This window comes from Squalius cephalus (assembly GCF_949319135.1).
Source record: "Squalius cephalus genome assembly, chromosome: 14".
NCBI lineage: Eukaryota > Metazoa > Chordata > Actinopteri > Cypriniformes > Leuciscidae > Squalius > Squalius cephalus.
This window is the reverse complement of record NC_137135.1, coordinates 6356780-6373892: the sequence shown is the minus strand read 5'-3', so window position 1 is coordinate 6373892 and position 17113 is coordinate 6356780. Positions and strand designations below refer to the sequence as shown.

The following is a 17113-nucleotide window of genomic DNA, read 5'->3' as shown; positions in this document are numbered from 1 at the left end:
CCATTCTGAAAACAAATATGCAGCTGGGGTTTCAAATTGATTGTCATGATGTCAATATTTATTACATTCCCAAAATGTCAAATACTTGCGTCTTGAAATATAAGAAAAGTGCAAGTGTAACGTTAACGTTAAACATCTTACACACACTATCTGAAGGGTGATCCTCGCTCCGATGCAGTAAATGCTCGATCAGCGTCAGCATCGTGCAAACAAACAAGCGGATTTTGCCTCAGACGCGCGTCAATTTCGTTTCAAACTTTTGCTTTTTACGCACGTCAATTTTTCTCTGGACGCGCGAATGGATTCAAAATAGACGCGGTAGACGCGAATTTGACGCGCTATTCGCATTTGGTGTGAACGCACAGTAACGTGGTGCTTTTTTAAATGTTTGATTGCGTTCGTTGTGTTGTACGACGCGAGGAAGCTTCAAAAGACTCTGAATTACAGCTTTGCAAACATTACATTTTGCTGTCTTGCTCTGCGGTGTTTCCAGTGTGAAGTATATCCACACAGCGGACGTTGTTGGCTAGCCGCAAACTGCGGAATAGTTTTCCTGAGCGGGGGCGTGTCTCATAACTCTGTGTCTCATTGAGCCGCGCCTCCGTTCAGGAAATCCATTCCACAGTTTGCAGCCAGCTAGCAGACTAGCCGGCGGGAATCACTTTTGGAGTCATTTCAGCAGACGTTAAAGCGAGCGCAGACATGACTCATGGATATCGGATATCTCCGCAGGTTGGATCGGGAAAATCCGATACGTGAATTACGCTGGTATCGGGTCCCGATACCGATACTGGATCGGATCGGCCCCATCCCTAAAACAAACATTTTTTGTCAAACAAAGTGCTGCACAACAAAGCTTACTGTTAACATTAAAACATGGAAGACAAAAGGTGATTATTCCTTAAATTAAGTTTTTATAATAATTATTATTAAGAATATTGTCGCTACATTCTACTTTACATTTATATTTCTGTCACAATTTCTTCAAGTTAAACAGTTTTATTTTGACGGCTTGGACTCAGAGTGGCTCTGGAGATGAAGTTCATGCATTCATGTCTTCATATAGTGAGACGGCAGAGGCTGAAAACACCGCGAGCGTGACACGCGTTCTTCAGTGTGTGTGTGTGTGTGTGTGTGTGTGTGTGTGATTAATGAAAACATTGATTCACACAGAGACACAGAACATGTAGGATTCATATTTAAATAGTGTTTTGCGGTTTAATGTTCACACACACTAGTCTAAATTTCGGCATGATTTAAGTGTACTGACCTACTTTTTTTTTATTCATCAAAAATGTGGTCGTTTTCTGCATTGCGGAACAACATCTGGGTGAAATAAGTGACAAATGCTTCATTTTTATCCCTTCACGACTGGACACAGAGTATGTTGCGCTCAAATTACAAGCATTCTTTGTAGACTGATCACAAGGACAAATGACACCGTGTGAAGTCCAGCTCGGCGCCTCAGAAACTCTGTCCTGCTGAGATGTGAAGTTTGTGTCACTTTCACTCATCTCTCTGATCTGTGTGGACTTGAATCGCTTCTCTGCTGATGCTGTGACTCCTCATCCAGCGAGATGAACCTCTCCTAAACACAGTGATCGATCACACACTTCACATCTCTACTTGTGTTGCGTCGAGTGTGTTGTCCAGTGAACCGGGAATCTCCAGCGTGAAATTGAAATGCTCTCGACATGTGTGGGATGTGCCAGTGACGCAGTCATGTTTGTGTTTCAGGAGCTGCGGGACGACATGGCCTCTATTTTAGCTGATGTTTTCTGTATATTAGGTAAGTCTGCACCAGCTAATGATGATTAACCAGTGTGTGCCAACAGTTCATCCGAGTGTCATCGCATTTGTCCTGGTGAAGAAGAGCCAGGATGTGTTTGCATTGAGCGACGGTTGTGTTCCTCGCACGAGCGAACACGCTTATTAAACTGCAGTCGTGTGTTCACGTAGATCGCTGTTCTGACAGATGTTTGCATAAATCAGCGGATGAATCTGAAGGAGCTGGAGAGTCTTACTGAACTTATTCTAATGAAGCTCTCAGAGTCCCTGCTGTTGGTTTGTCAGGCCCACTGTGATTGATTTAAATGTTAATTTAATGTCGTACAGAGATACAACAGTTCTTGAAACCTTCACAGAATCCCTGCAAGTTCATTACCGATAAAATGCTTTGTTCCAGCTTTGAATGCTAGTCGGCAGACATATTTATATTCATAAACAGGATTTTACCTGTTAAAATGACCTTTAGAATAAGAACATCCACATCTCTCTAACTATAGATTGTTGATTTCACTGGCCTGGAAAGTAAAGAAAAAAGAAAGATAAGAAGTACTGGACAAAAATATAGGTTTTTCAATACATAGTGATTCTGATTATTAGAAACTGATTGAGCGCTCGTTTTCTGCGTTGTTTACACTTACGCTCTCTCTTCTCTACATGCGGAGTTGTATTACAATAGTAATATGTTTCTGTCTATTATATTTATTATGAAGAGTTATTAATAATTGGTATTTCCATTATGTCTGAGGAATCTCAGAGCAGTTTCAGTTAAGGCTTTGATGAAAATGATAAAGACTGTGGTGTTTAAGTAAGACTTGGACACTGTTCACATTTGAAGCCCTTAATGCTGTGGCAATTTTACCCTGCGTATCAAAAATGGTATTGAATATCCATGTTTTCCCCCCGAGATATTGTATCAAATCATGAATATTGGAAATTTAACAGTATGCCAGTTTTTCAGCTGATGAAACATCTTTAAAAAACAGTGTTTTGTTCAAATACTTGTTGTAAGCATCAATTAAAGTGGCAGTAGATGTACAAAACACACCAAGAGTTGATTTCTCTGCCTGACTTCATATAAACGCACTTGACCTGCATGTGATGTTGTTGATTCTGCAGATATCGAGACCGGCTGTTTGGAGGAGAAACACAAGCGAGATCATTTTACCCAGTTGGTTGGAGCCTGTTTGGTGAGTTGTGTGAGATGTTTGAGTTGTGTTTGGGTCGCTTTAATGTTACATAGGGACCTATGAAATCCGTTTTATTTTGTCCCAAATTTTATTTTATTTTTTAACTATTTTAATGGTTAAATAAATTATAGTAATCAGAATGCATGGCTAACTAATTGAAATCATGAAGCTTACACATTTGAACAACAATTTATTAAAATGTTAACAAAAATGACATATTAAGGGCCCTATGAAATATGTTCAGCTTTTTTATTTTAAACAAATCTATATTTTCTGTTGTAAGTGATCTGGATTCCATTTTAATGGTTTAATAACATTTTAACAATTAAAAAGCATTTATGATTAATTGAATTCATAAAAATTCATTTTTTGGGCCCTGCATAAAAGCCCTTTTTATTTTTTCTGGCAATCAGCTGAAGACATAAAACATGAATTGAACTAATCTTTTAATCGTATGGAATTAAACAAACATGTTTGTCACACAAAGTGCTGCACAATCAGAGCTTTACTGTTGAAATTAAAATATGGAAGAAAAAAGTGATTATGCCTCAAAAACTAGTTTTTATAATAATAATATTGTTAGTATTCCTACATTGCGACACTTAGTTGAGTAGAACACCATGCGATGGTCCTCATGGCCACAGTGTGGCGGCAATGCGCTTCGAGACGCATCTCTTCTTTCTCACACTGCGGTTGAGGAAATGCTTTTTTAATTTCTGATTCTGTGCGTACGCGAGTGTGTGGCCGATCCCCTGGCTCTGAAGATTAGCTGAAGTGTTGAGTGGCCCAAATTCTGTCCTCTGGTGAAAAATGAAACCGCGCTGGCGAAGGGCCGCTCTCCTCCCGTGAACAAACCTCCAGCACTGTGCGGGTTCATACGAGACTCTGGGCTTTCGAGCATGTTTACTGCAGCTCAACACAATGAGTTTGTGATGCGATGGCTTTATAATGGCAGTCGGGTGACTCATCGAGACCTGCTCTCCTATCTTCGCCTGATTAGTATGCAGATACAGGTTTGTTATGCAGTGTTATTAGTGTCTTATGTAAGTCTAGCTGAAGGCCGCTGAGGTCGGATGTGGGCAGCGTCACACTCATGGGTGCAGGGATATTATTCCAGTGTTTTGATGAGTTTAATTCTGGTCTTATCCTCATGAGAGAGCTTCCACAGCTGTTTTGGTGACGAGTGTCTAATTAACGGCATTGTCTGTCTGTTGTTGTTCAGATCTGTGTTCCTGATGGTGTGCTGAAAGAGAGATTGGATCCAGAAACGCTGGAGTCTCTGGGACTGATCAAACAGGCTCAACAGTTCAACCAGAAGATTGTCAAAATCAAGACCAAACTATTGTAAGTCACATTCTCTGCTGTGAAACGCCATTGATTGCATCTTTCCCTGTGAATGTAAAACCTAAACACTAGGGGTGGAACGATACTGAACTCACGATACTGAACTCACGATACCATATTATTGCGATACTCCAAGACATATGATAAGAGGTTAGCAAAAAATAACTTGATTAAAATGGTTTTATATTGTGTGTGTAAATGAATAGTCTTGGACTTGGTGCTGAAACCCAAAGCACAGGACAATAGACACACCAGAATAACAATATTCATGATTCTGAAGATGAAAATACTGAATTATTGTAGACGAATATGCTTGCACTCTTTCACTGACTAGATTTATTAAAAATAATGTAGGCCACTTTTTACTGGTAATCAGACATTTGGCATTATCTGACACTAAAACTCTGAAAACTTGATTTTTTTCTCACACAGAAATATTCATTTTGGATGAACTACACAATATTCATATTGATGCATTTTTGTATTGTGATATATTGTGACACCCCTACTACATTATACTAGATTAGCATTTAGCTGATGTCTCAAAGTAGTGTGTCTCTTGCCTATCCCATCAGCAAGGACATTACTTTTTAATGTGCTGTGTACCGAGATAACATTTGGGCAGTGCAGCCTCAATCCTCTCAAACTCAAGTGAGCTGATTGCTTAGATAAAAAAAAATAATGCTTTCTAGATAGAAAGCTTGTAAGGTTTTGAGAGATATTTGGATTTGCAGGACATAGATATGAATTTGAGCCATATGTAGGGCCTATGATTTCCACAATGCGGAAAATGGGTAAAAGTATAATTTTCTGTATTACGTGGAATGTCAGAATTTGGCAAGTTTTGGATGAATAAGTCAAAAGTTGGGCTGTACACCTAATCAAATCACGTTATGAACTAGTGTCTGTGAATACTAAACCACAAATAGTTTAAAATATAAAGTCTGCACGTATGAATGAATCTCTTCTGCAGCATTTCACCATTTCCTTTGATAAAACTATCATCAGATACACACAGAAACATGACAACCCGTCAAAATAAACGTTCAGTAATGGCCAATAGTGATGTCCAGAGGGGATTGGTCTGGGATAATAGTTTTTAATGACCCTACAAGTTTGATTTAACCATCAACATATGAGGGTAGAACAAAACACTAAACTTGGTTAAGGTTTCAAGTTATTTATCTGACAATATAATTTAACAAAAAAAGGGGTAAACTACAGCTACGGGTTTTATTTTACTATGCAAAAAAGAAAAAAAGCTGACAGCAAAAAGCATACTCTGACTACAACATAATTAGTTATTAATATTTTGTTGGTTCTCTCTTGATTTTGAATGTGTTCATAATTTGTTTGTACGACAGCCTGGCTAAAAATGATGTTAGCACAATTTGGTATGTTTGATTGCGTTATCATGAATAAAGAATAACTGCGCTTTATTAAGAATAATCTTTAACAGATTTTGAAGAATATTTAAATAAAGGGTGAAGTATTACATTTCCTTAGACTGGGCATCACTTTTGGCCAATGCTGTATTACTATTGTACAGTAGAATATACCTCTCAAAGTCATTTGATAGAAGTCAGGGGAAAATACAATGGATTTTTAAAGAGAAGGAAAAAACCTTTCATGAAGCCTAAAAATGTATTTTTTGTTTAACTTTTAATAAATAATAAGAAATATAGTTGTTAAATTGAATACATTTTGTGATTTAAATTATTTAGACATGCTTTTTGATTACTAACATTTAACCATAAATCAGAAAAAAACAACAGAACCAGAAATTAAAATGGAAAAAATTGATTTAAAAAAAAAAAAAAAAAAAAAAAAAAAAAAATTGGATTGGATGTAGTCCTACATATGCCTTACTATCGAGAGCAACAGTCTGGTTGTAGAAGTAAAAACCCCATTCACTTTCTCCATAGGGGAATTGATTTAACAATGACTCATAAACATTTAAAGACTGACATACTGTGAGCTACAGTTGTTAATCGATGCTTTTATGACGCCATCAGCCAGCATTATTTCAACTTATTTTGATATAATCATGTTTACAGTGGAAAAAACTACTTTACCCATGATTCTGATTCTGAGAAATCTCTACCAATCAGAGCTGACACTAGTAAATCACACCAAACAGGCTCTTTAGAGCACTCCCACTCCCATGATGCACTGCAAGGAGTGTAAGAGTTAGTCTTCCTGTGCTGTCAAACTAAAATACACTGCAACTATGTACATAATCCAAATTTGATATCTATTACTTTTAATTCCATTTTATCACTCCAGTTTTTTCCTAGAGATTGGATGGCAATGGTTGCCGCCTCACATTAAAGCAAATTGAATAACTTGTTTTGTACCTGATCGTTTGCACCTGAAGCGCAGAGTTCGACCTCTGTTGATATCAGATGACAGTCGAGCTTTTAGATTTAGTCACTGGGCGTAAAACACCTGGAGTTCGTGTGCCGTGTTGTTCTCTTTCAGACACAAGTCACTGCGCTCTGCACATTCAGCATGTTGTTGTGAGTCTATAAAATGTCCCCAGCCTCATTTAGCTGTAAATGAAAGGCATAGCCTGAACTCCCCTGACGATGATTAATTTCATGCCTTTGTGTAGGTCTTTCTTAATGAGTTTTATCAAGATTACAGTGCCCTGTGCCCTGAAAGCCCTCGCTCTACCCACACCACAGCTCTGCACAGGACACATAACAGTCTTTCTTTGACAGAAGCATGTTGGAGTGAAGTAATTGGTTTCATGTCGTCTTCTGAGGCGCCTGGCACGCGTCTGAGGGCCCGTGACCACCAGACCTCAGCTCTGATGCGCTTCGTTATTTTCAGATGATTGCATGAAGTTATTGTTCGGCCACGGTGTAACCATCCATCTTTCACTCTGTAGTTACAAACAGCAGAAGTTCAATTTGTTGCGTGAGGAGAATGAAGGTTACGCTAAGCTGATCACGGAGCTTGGGCAGGATCTGACCGGCAATCTCACCAGCCACGTCGTCCTGGAGAACATCAAGTCGTTAATAGGTACGCTACACACCGCATCACCTTTCCTTATTAACCTTCATTATTAAATATCACTCTACACTGACGATGATGATGATGATGATCTCAACCAGAGGGCCTCAGCAAACCTTCACGGTGGCTGCAGAATGACTATGAGAATTTTAATAATAAAAACAATTAAAGACTACATGATTTCTAGGGCTGGGTAAAAAATATAGATTTCTCGATTTTAAGCGATTCTCATTTTTACGAACTGATATCGATTCTTAAATCCCAAGAATCGATCAGTCATCCTGTTTTCAGTTGATGAATGAATGTAAGATTGTAGCGCACATCCCATCCAATAAATCACAATAATCTTTGTGCTTTGTTACTATTGATATGAAACAAAGTCTCAGATTTCAAATTACGTCCATTTTCTTACAAAATTCAAAAACATAAATGGCGTTTTGGCGCTGTGGCGTGAGATCGCTCTGGCGCAGCTCAAGAGAAGCACATGATCTTCTCTTCCGCCTTAATAATACCAGTTACCACGCGAAATAAACATGAATGAGCTTCTGAAAGTGTGTTAAAAGGTAGAGTACAACTTATTGAAATCCGTATCATGTCACATGGAATAAAACAGTAAAGTCAGTAAAACAACAATGTCATGTAACGTCACATTTACCTCAGAAAAACCATATCCCGTGACCATAAACTCGTCAGTCACCGAGAAAAATTAACTCTAGAGAGGAGCATTTTGCTAAATATATGCACCATATTACATATTCATTATAATTGTTAATGTTCTTCAATTTTTAATGCATGTTTGAATAAATCTGGCAAGTTTTTATGACAGCCACCATTTAAATGTTTATATTTCATATAACTTTATTATAAAAATAAATAAGTGTAATTTAAGTGTTTGTATACAAATCAGTAAATTTTTACCTTCAATATTATAGTAGGCTACAACTGACTCCCATAGTTTACAGCATTAGTTAAGAGATTTGTTTTCCTTGAGAAAATTTGCCATGTATTTATTGTACCTGATATCCAAAATCAATATTGAATCAAATCGAATTGTGAAATTTGTGTCTCTACCCAGCCCTAATAATTTCCTCATTAGCTTCACATGGAATGTCATCACGATAAAGCTAGGCAGCGACAACACAGTATCAATAAACAACAGTATAGCATCAGTCGACAACAATAGCTGTTTCCATCCAGAGTTGGACTCCATCTGATTTGACCTTATGCGCAAAATTGGAATATCGCATAAAACATTTGTGAATAAAGCATTGTTTCCCTACTGTGAGCCAAAGAGAATTGTCACTGCCTGATAAACTGGCGCTAAATATCACTGAGAAATATGAAAGTTGCTGCAGTAGGAGAAGCCACTCTATATATAATAATGTTTGACTTTGCAGACAAAACACAAAAGACATGGTGAAGTTAACTTGCTCTGAGGCGAATGGCTGCTGTTTGGGAACGCAGTCGTGTTAGACAGTTCTGGGAGGGACTTATACAGGATCACTGACGACAGCCTTTGCTCAGGCCCTTCAGACGCTGTGCAGCGAGATCGTCCGCTGTTAGTCCAGTTATGCCGTCTCAACGCAAAGTATTTTATGATACGCATAGAATCATTTATTCGTTTAAAATAATCACTCGACTCTACTGAGTGCATACTTTTTTTAATATACAACCCCAAATCAGAAAAAGTTGGGACACTGTACAAATTGTGAGTAAAAAAGGAATGGAATAATTTACAAATCTCATAAACTTATATTTTATTCACAATAGAATATAGATAACATATCAAATGTTGAAAGTGAGACATTTTGAAATGTCATGCCAAATATTGGCTCATTTTGGATTTCATGAGAGCTACACATTCCAAAAAAGTTGGGACAGGTAGCAATAAGAGGCCGGAAAAGTTAAATGTACATATAAGGAACCGCTGGAGGACCAATTTGCAACTTATTAGGTCAATTGGCAACATGATTGGGTATAAAAAGAGCCTCTCAGAGTGGCAGTGTCTCTCAGAAGTCAAGATGGGCAGAGGATCACCAATTCCCCCAATGCTGCGGTGAAAGATAGTGGAGCAATATCAGAAAGGAGTTTCTCAGAGAAAAATTGCAAAGAGTTTGAAGTTATCATCATCTACAGTGCATAATATCATCCAAAGATTCAGAGAATCTGGAACAATCTCGGAGCGTAAGGGTCAAGGCCGGAAAACCATACTGGATGCCTGTGATCTTCTGGCCCTTAGACAGCACTGCATCACATACAGGAATGCTACTGTAATGGAAATCACAACATGGGCTCAGGAATACTTCCAGAAAACATTTTCGGTGAACACAATCCACCGTGCCATTCGCCGTTGCCAGCTAAAACTCTATTGGTCAAAAAAGAAGCCATATCTAAACAGGATCCAGAAGCGAAGGCGTTTTCTCTGGGCCAAGGCTCATTAAAAATGGACTGTGGCAAAGTGGAAAACTGTTCTGTGGTCAGACGAATCAAAATTTGAAGTTCTTTTTGGAAAACTGGGACGCCATGTCATCCGGACTAAAGAGGACAAGGACAACCCAAGTTGTTATCAGCGCTCAGTTCAGAAGCCTGCATCGCTGATGGTATGGGGTTGCATGAGTGCGTGTGGCATGGGCAGCTTACACATCTGGAAAGGCACCATCAATGCTGAAAGGTATATCCAAGTTCTAGAACAACATATGCTCCCATCCAGACGTCGTCTCTTTCAGGGAAGACCTTGCATTTTCCAACATGACAATGCCAGACCATATACTGCATCAATTACAATATCATGGCTGCGTAGAAGAAGGATCCGGGTACTGAAATGGCCAGCCTGCAGTCCAGATCTTTCACCCATAGAAAACATTTGGTGCATCATAAAGAGGAAGATGCGGCAAAGAAGACCTAAGACAGTTGAGCAACTAGAAGCCTGTATTAGACAAGAATGGGACAACATTCCTATTCCTAAACTTGAGCAACTTGTCTCCTCAGTCCCCAGACGTTTGCAGACTGTTATAAAAAGAGGGGATGCCACACAGTGGTAAACCTGGCCTTGTCCCAACTTTTTTGAGATGTGTTGATACCATGAAATTTAAAATCAACTTATTGTTCCCTTAAAATGATACATTTTCTCAGTTTAAACATTTGATATGTCATCTATGTTGTATTTTGAATAAAATATTGAAATTTGAAACTTCCACATCATTGCATTCTGTTTTTAATCACAATTTGTACAGTGTCCCAACTTTTTCTGATTTGGGGTTGTATATATATATATACACAAATAAATGTACATTTTTCATCAAGGTATTTTTTTGTTCCCAATCTGCTCTTTAACAAAGCATTAAACACATTTTTTACCTATGAAACTTTTGTAAACTTAATATGAAATACATGACGAATATGTGTGTGTATATATTTATTTATTTATTTCTTCTCTTTATTTATAATGAAGCAGTGTGTAGTTAGCAAGTTAATGAAGATTAGATGTTTTAAACTGATTGGCGTCAGTATTGGCAGATGTTGCAGTATCTGTATCGCACAGATAAAGTGTTATTGACCCATCAGTAATAAAAACACATGTAGAGTGAGCCAGTCGGGCAAACGACAGATCAACCTCTGACTCTTGCCCCGGGCCATTGGGCCGTCTCTGCTGAGCCCTGATAATGACTGGGACTGCAGCCCAGAACTGAAGTTTCTGATCAGTCGAGTGAGCTCAAACCAGCTGTCATAATTACAGCTGTGGTGTGTCATCACTGTCACTGAGATCATGAGGTGATGAGTGTTGTGTCCTCAGGATGCTTCAATCTGGACCCGAACCGAGTGCTGGACATCATCTTAGAGGTGTACGAGTGTCGCTCGGACCACGATGAGTTCTTCATCCCTCTGATCAAGTCCTACATGTGCGAGCACCAGACCCTCTGCCACATGCTGGGCTTCAAGTTCAAGTTCCACCAGGTATGATCCAACACCAATGCAAACACACACTGATCAGATAGCTCTTTCATTACCGTTAATTACACAGTAGTGTTCATTTCCTTAACCAGAAGTAAGATGTTCGTCAATTACCTTTTTTCCGTGACTAAGATGAGACGATGACAAGACGACACGATAACTGTGACTATATTAACATGCAGTAATTATGTTAATAATCTCTCGACTATATTTGTGATTGTTGAAGCTGGATAAATGCAATTCAACATGTGACAATACAGTCTTTATGCTGTTGTTTTAATAGAAAAACATTAGTGTGATTGGGAAATATTGGAATCACTATTATGAATTTCATGTTTTATTTTTTGAAAAGTTTCTTGTTTGGCCCGTTTTCATAATGTAGAGAGTGTGTAAATTTATATGATAAATAGCCTATAATAAATCAGGAAACTAGATTAGGCGAAATGAACCATGCATACGAGTTGACATTCTCTTCTTTTGTGCTTTTTAAGTGAAAGCGTGCCATAATTCTGATGAAATGTAAAAATACGTTTCTTAAATGACGACAATAATGATAATAATTCATAATTCTGAGCATAATAATCATGATTATCAATCTAACCATTATGCAGCATGACCAAAGGTGACCAAGTTTTAACTGACTAAAACTAGACTAAATAAAACATGAGAAGGTTGACTAAATATGATAAAGTATATTTGACTCAGGACTAAGACTAAATAAAAAAATAGCTGACAGAATTAATACACAGACATGTGACTGAATACTTTGGCTCCAAACCTAGACAGTGTTGGTGTTTTAGCACATGCTGAACTGCCTGTTTGGTCCAGGGGTAGAACTAGAAATGAATTGGGACTTGGGGCAAAAATGCCATCAAAATGAACAAAATGCCCCCTAAATTCAAGATAAGGGGGCAAAAAAGTCCCCTAACTTTCATAAATCTGTTACAGCCGAATTAAACTAAATCTCAAATAAAATAAAATGCTAAATGAATGAAAAGCGTTGATTACGGCATTACATTTACATCTGATCACGTTGCATTACATTTCTTTTTCCACATTTTGCAGATAAGCAATGAATAATCCTAAATGCCCTGTCAGATGCAGTGTCTCTTCCACCTCTGCTCTGTAAAGATGGCTTAGGTGATCATTTTATGTGTAGCAGTCTAGAGTAGACCAAAAAGACAACACAGATATATTTAAAAAAGTAATTATAAAAATTGCCTTTACAAGCTTTAAAAGCCCCTTAGTGGAAAAGTTAATTCCTGACCCTGGTTCGGCTCTCATGTATGCATTTACATTTTTATTCAATAAGTTAGGCACATTACTAGGTTTTAAAGCACAGCCAGTGTTGGGCATAATGTCAGAAATATTTCCAGCCGTTGTGTCTGAGTGTTCGTCTTTGCAGTGCAGAATATATCAGTTGGCATGGCAACTATTTAGTTTTATTCATATTATTGTGCTGTAATATTCACTGACTCATGCAAGACGACTGCTTCGTCAAGTGTAATGTTCTGACTTAACTTTTATTCAAATGTACAAAAGTAGATAAGCTTGTAGATATAGTGAGCATGATTTTGCACGCCTGGATTTGTCCGCCCCGCTCCTGCCTGTAGTCATGTTGATCTGGGTTATCACTGTGTCCACAGGAGCCTAATGGAGAAACGCCATCATCTCTGTACCACATCGCTGCAGCTCTTCTTCAACACAACCTCATCGCTCTCGAAGACCTCTATGCTCATGTGAGTGGAACGATCATGCCGTACATCAAACTAGAAAAGTGTGACGATACTAGACTTCTGGAACGGTTTGTAATCGTGGATCAACGGCCACATGAGCCGCCTTTCCACTGCGCTCGACAAATGACAGCCATCCGTCCGGAAGTCAGACATTTCCAGTGGAGAGTCGTACGGGAGGAAGTTCCCATCATATGCGTATGCGAAAATTTCGGATCCGATTTGAGTTTCAGATGCGTTGAAATATCTGAACTTCTGCGGCTAGACCGTATGCGACCGGATGTGATGTATTCTAATCAAAACTATGAGCGCAAAGCCAAAATTATCAATATTTTAACACTTTAATGTCATTCTGTAAACGCTATTTCTGCAAAATGGCTGTTATTAATAATTATGGCAGAAAAAATATATTTTATAATTATTAAATCAATATTTATATTGATTAGCTCTATAAAATCGACTGTTTTTATTTTGGATGTATTGAGGGTCATTTGTTTTGTGTGGATATATTCATGCATGCTAGCCTGGGAAAACCCAGACAACTTCCGGCAAATTCAGATTTGCTCGAGAAGTAGTCTGGCAAAGAGCTCATTCAAGCCCATTTCCATGGCCTAGAAATCGCGGCACCAATCAGAAACGTTGAGGCGGGCTTTACACGATGACGATCGCTCTGATTGGTTTTAGGTCTAGCCTATTGCGCCCAGAGGCATTTGAGCGACGTCCGTTCAATTTTTAAATGCATTATTATATTCAAATTGCAAACACATGAGGAGAGTCTCCATGAAAGACTCACTGGCAGATGAACGTGCTACTACATTTCTCTCCGAAACAGTAGGAAATTAAATTAGATTTAATAGAGGATTTTAACTGTGACACGATGATTGACAGGGCAGTTTAAGTGACAGGATGCACGCGACAGATCCGTCCGATAAAGATGACGAAGTAGTATGTCCCAAAGCTTGCCTACTTTTTTGCTACACATTCAAAAGTAAATACCTTTTCTTCACAAAAAGAGTACATACTTTTATGGCGTAGTGTAACTTAGGCGAATTGGGACGCAGCATATGGCTTTACACGATGACGATCGCTCTGATTGGTTTTAGGTCTATCCAACTGCGCCCAGAGGCATTTGAGCGACGTCCGTTGGTGATGCCCCTTTGGAAATGAGTTATTAATGAAGCTTTGCCAGACCATAACTCAGTTACTACTGAGAATGGTCTGGTTTTAACCAGGCTACATGCATGCATTAAATTCATTAAAATCATTCATTTTTCCGTTGTGAATAGCCGAGGGTAACGGTTGCTTCACGATCAATGTCGTGTGCAGTGGAAAGGGGGCTATACACACTGCCATGTTTTTTGTTATTTAAATGCATTTCCGCGTGAGTCGCTGATGAAATTGCGATGACTGACATGGTGGTAATCATAGCAACGTTTCGGCGTCTAGCGTCTGTGAACAAGAAATGCATCAGTTTAACCCGGGGGTGCCCAGTTCTTTACCTGGAGACTTCAGTCCCAGCCCTGATCTCACACACACACACACACCATGTGCTCCTGATGATCTTAATCAGCGGGTTCAGGTGTGTTGGATCAGGGTTGCAGCTGAACTTTGCAGGAAGGGAGATCTCCAGGAACAGGATTAGGCATCGCTGGTTTAACTTGTTTGCTGTTGGCTATTTTTGACCAAAGTAGTATTTGTCACCAAAAGACGCTTAATGTCCAAAAGTTTTCCTGCTTTAAATGGCGCCCACACCAGTCTGCATGTATAATCTATAGGGGTGCACTGAACATTTCTGTCTTGGGCCGAAAGAGAAAATTGGCTGAAAATATGAGCTGAAAATGCGCTGTCATGAAGTTTCTCTGTCTTAGTAGAGCTGCGTGAATCTGGACTAATTGAGAACCACAATTTTTTGGTTTCAAACCGAGATCACAATTCTGAACAGACAACTATACAAAATATCATGTCATTTACTAGAGGTTCTGACAAATGTTAATTGCTGCAGTCTATTTAAAATGTTTAACTAATCTGAATGAATTATATATATATATGTTATGCCATGTTACTTTCATAAGGGGATTTACTCTTGATCGCTCCAGTGCACATCACTGTTTATATCCGAACTATAAACTTTTATCCAGGATCCTCTGTGATACTATGAATATTTGTAACACCGAAATAATGAAACTGTGTGGTTGAAAACACTGTTTGTGAAGCTGTTTCACACCGAACTGCTCTGTCTGGACCAGCGGCAGCTCAAACACACTTCTGAATGTTTAATAGTCACAGGCGAATCGTTGTCATTTCAGCCAAGTGCATCCAGAATTGTTATTTCGGTGAATCCCTAATATAAAGAATATGACATGCAGTTGCTCCTCCTATAAAAGAGTGTTGATTAATAGATTTTACATCAAAACACTAATAATCACAATTACAAAATTAACGGAAATAATCAACACTTATGTTTTTGCCATAATCGTGCAGCCCTAGTTCATATTTAAAAAAGTTTTCAGAGTAAATGTTGTTTTATTTATGCAGATTCACTCCCCTATTAATATAATTCTAGAATGATTGTTTCCAAATAGATATTCAAGGCGTCTGGTGGAATTTTCATACCACAATGTACATCGCAGCAAAACAAAATATTGCAATATCAGTTTTTTCCAATATCATGCAGCCCTAGTTTTGTCCATAGAAATGCGTTATTCACTTCTGTAAAGTGATGTGACAGGCACATTTGATTCATTTTCATTTTATCGATTTTATTTGTTTGTGGGGGTCTTCATGTTTATCCCCTAATCTGTGCTCTTGGGAGAAAGCTGATGTCATGAACTGTTCATCATACTGTACGTTAGCCGCATCTTCCTTTCTGTCTTAATGGGATTCAAAATTGTCAGATGACTTCCTTTTGAAAGGAACAGGCAGCTAATGCCATCCTTTTAGGTAGTTTAAAAACATAATTCTGCTTAATAGAATTACACACGCACTTTGACTCTATTTACACATGGTATTAAAATGTGTCCATGTGGACAAGATTGAATATTTGATGGTGGGACCTACATGTATCTGGAGCATCACGCTCATAATAGAGCAGCTTACAACATAGTGCCAGCTTGATGTCATGCTTGGGTTAATGCCATTTAGATATTCACATTTCATATTCAGAGAGAGGAATACAGTTGCAAAATCTGCAGCAGAAATACACAATATGGCGGCTCGTTTTAATACCACGGTTAAATCATGGGAGAATATTAATTAAAGGAATAGCTCACTTGAAAATTGTCATAATTTACTCACCCTCAAGTTGTTTCAAACCTGTATGAGTTTGTTTCTTCTGCTGAACATAAAGATATTTTGAAGAATGTTAGTAACCACACAGTTGATGGACTTCCATAGTATAATAAAAATGGAAGTCAATGGGGTCCATCAACTGTGTGGTTACCGACATTCTTCAAAACATCTTCCTTTGTGTTCAGCAGAAGAAAGACACTCCATGACGTGTGTCATCAGCCCTGGACAAACTGAGCTTGTGTTCTTGGGAACATGATGGTGCATTGCTCTGATTAGGATTAATAGTGACCCTATCTGAACAGAGCGGTGTTTGATGGTAACCCTCATGTCTCTTTACACAGCTCCTCCCACTGGACTCCAACATCGTGGAAGAGCACAAGAGAGAGAACCTGGAGGCCAAGCAGATCGCCCGCAAACTCACCATGGTGGTCGTGCCCTCCGAAAAGACAGAGGACAAGGAGAAGGAAAAGGAGAAGGAGGAGGAGAAGAATGAGAAGGTAACTCATCTCTGCTGTAGTTTTAAACTGGAGCGAAGCAATGCCGAAATGACGGTTTAGTGTTGCTATTAAAGAAATAGTAAACCACAAATAAAAATGGTCATTGTTCGCTCATGTCATTCCAAAGCCATACTGAAGAAATCAATGCTTGAACATTATTATTATTATTGTTTAAAGTCCTGCCATATGTTTATTCCACCCATGATTTCACTAATTAGTTTTCTCTCCTGGCTGAAGAACTGTGCTAATTAGCAAATCCTGAGGAGGACTTTTACTTCCTGAACCTGGACTTTACACCTCTGTTTGT

The 17113-nt window shown here is 38.6% G+C and overlaps 1 protein-coding gene across 2 annotated transcripts in view; it reads left to right on the top strand.

Moving 5' to 3' along the window:
- The window catches only part of thoc2 (THO complex 2), a 99619-nt gene that overhangs the window by 13818 nt on the left and 68688 nt on the right, over nucleotides 1–17113 (top strand). For both annotated transcript variants that reach the window (XM_079892298.1, XM_079892297.1), the window contains exons 4-10: nucleotides 1738–1789; nucleotides 2905–2975; nucleotides 4198–4319; nucleotides 7213–7346; nucleotides 11131–11291; nucleotides 12935–13027; nucleotides 16651–16806. In XM_079892298.1, the coding sequence (XP_079748424.1) occupies nucleotides 1738–1789; nucleotides 2905–2975; nucleotides 4198–4319; nucleotides 7213–7346; nucleotides 11131–11291; nucleotides 12935–13027; nucleotides 16651–16806 (789 nt within the window). The remainder of the gene's footprint in view (nucleotides 1–1737; nucleotides 1790–2904; nucleotides 2976–4197; nucleotides 4320–7212; nucleotides 7347–11130; nucleotides 11292–12934; nucleotides 13028–16650; nucleotides 16807–17113) is intronic.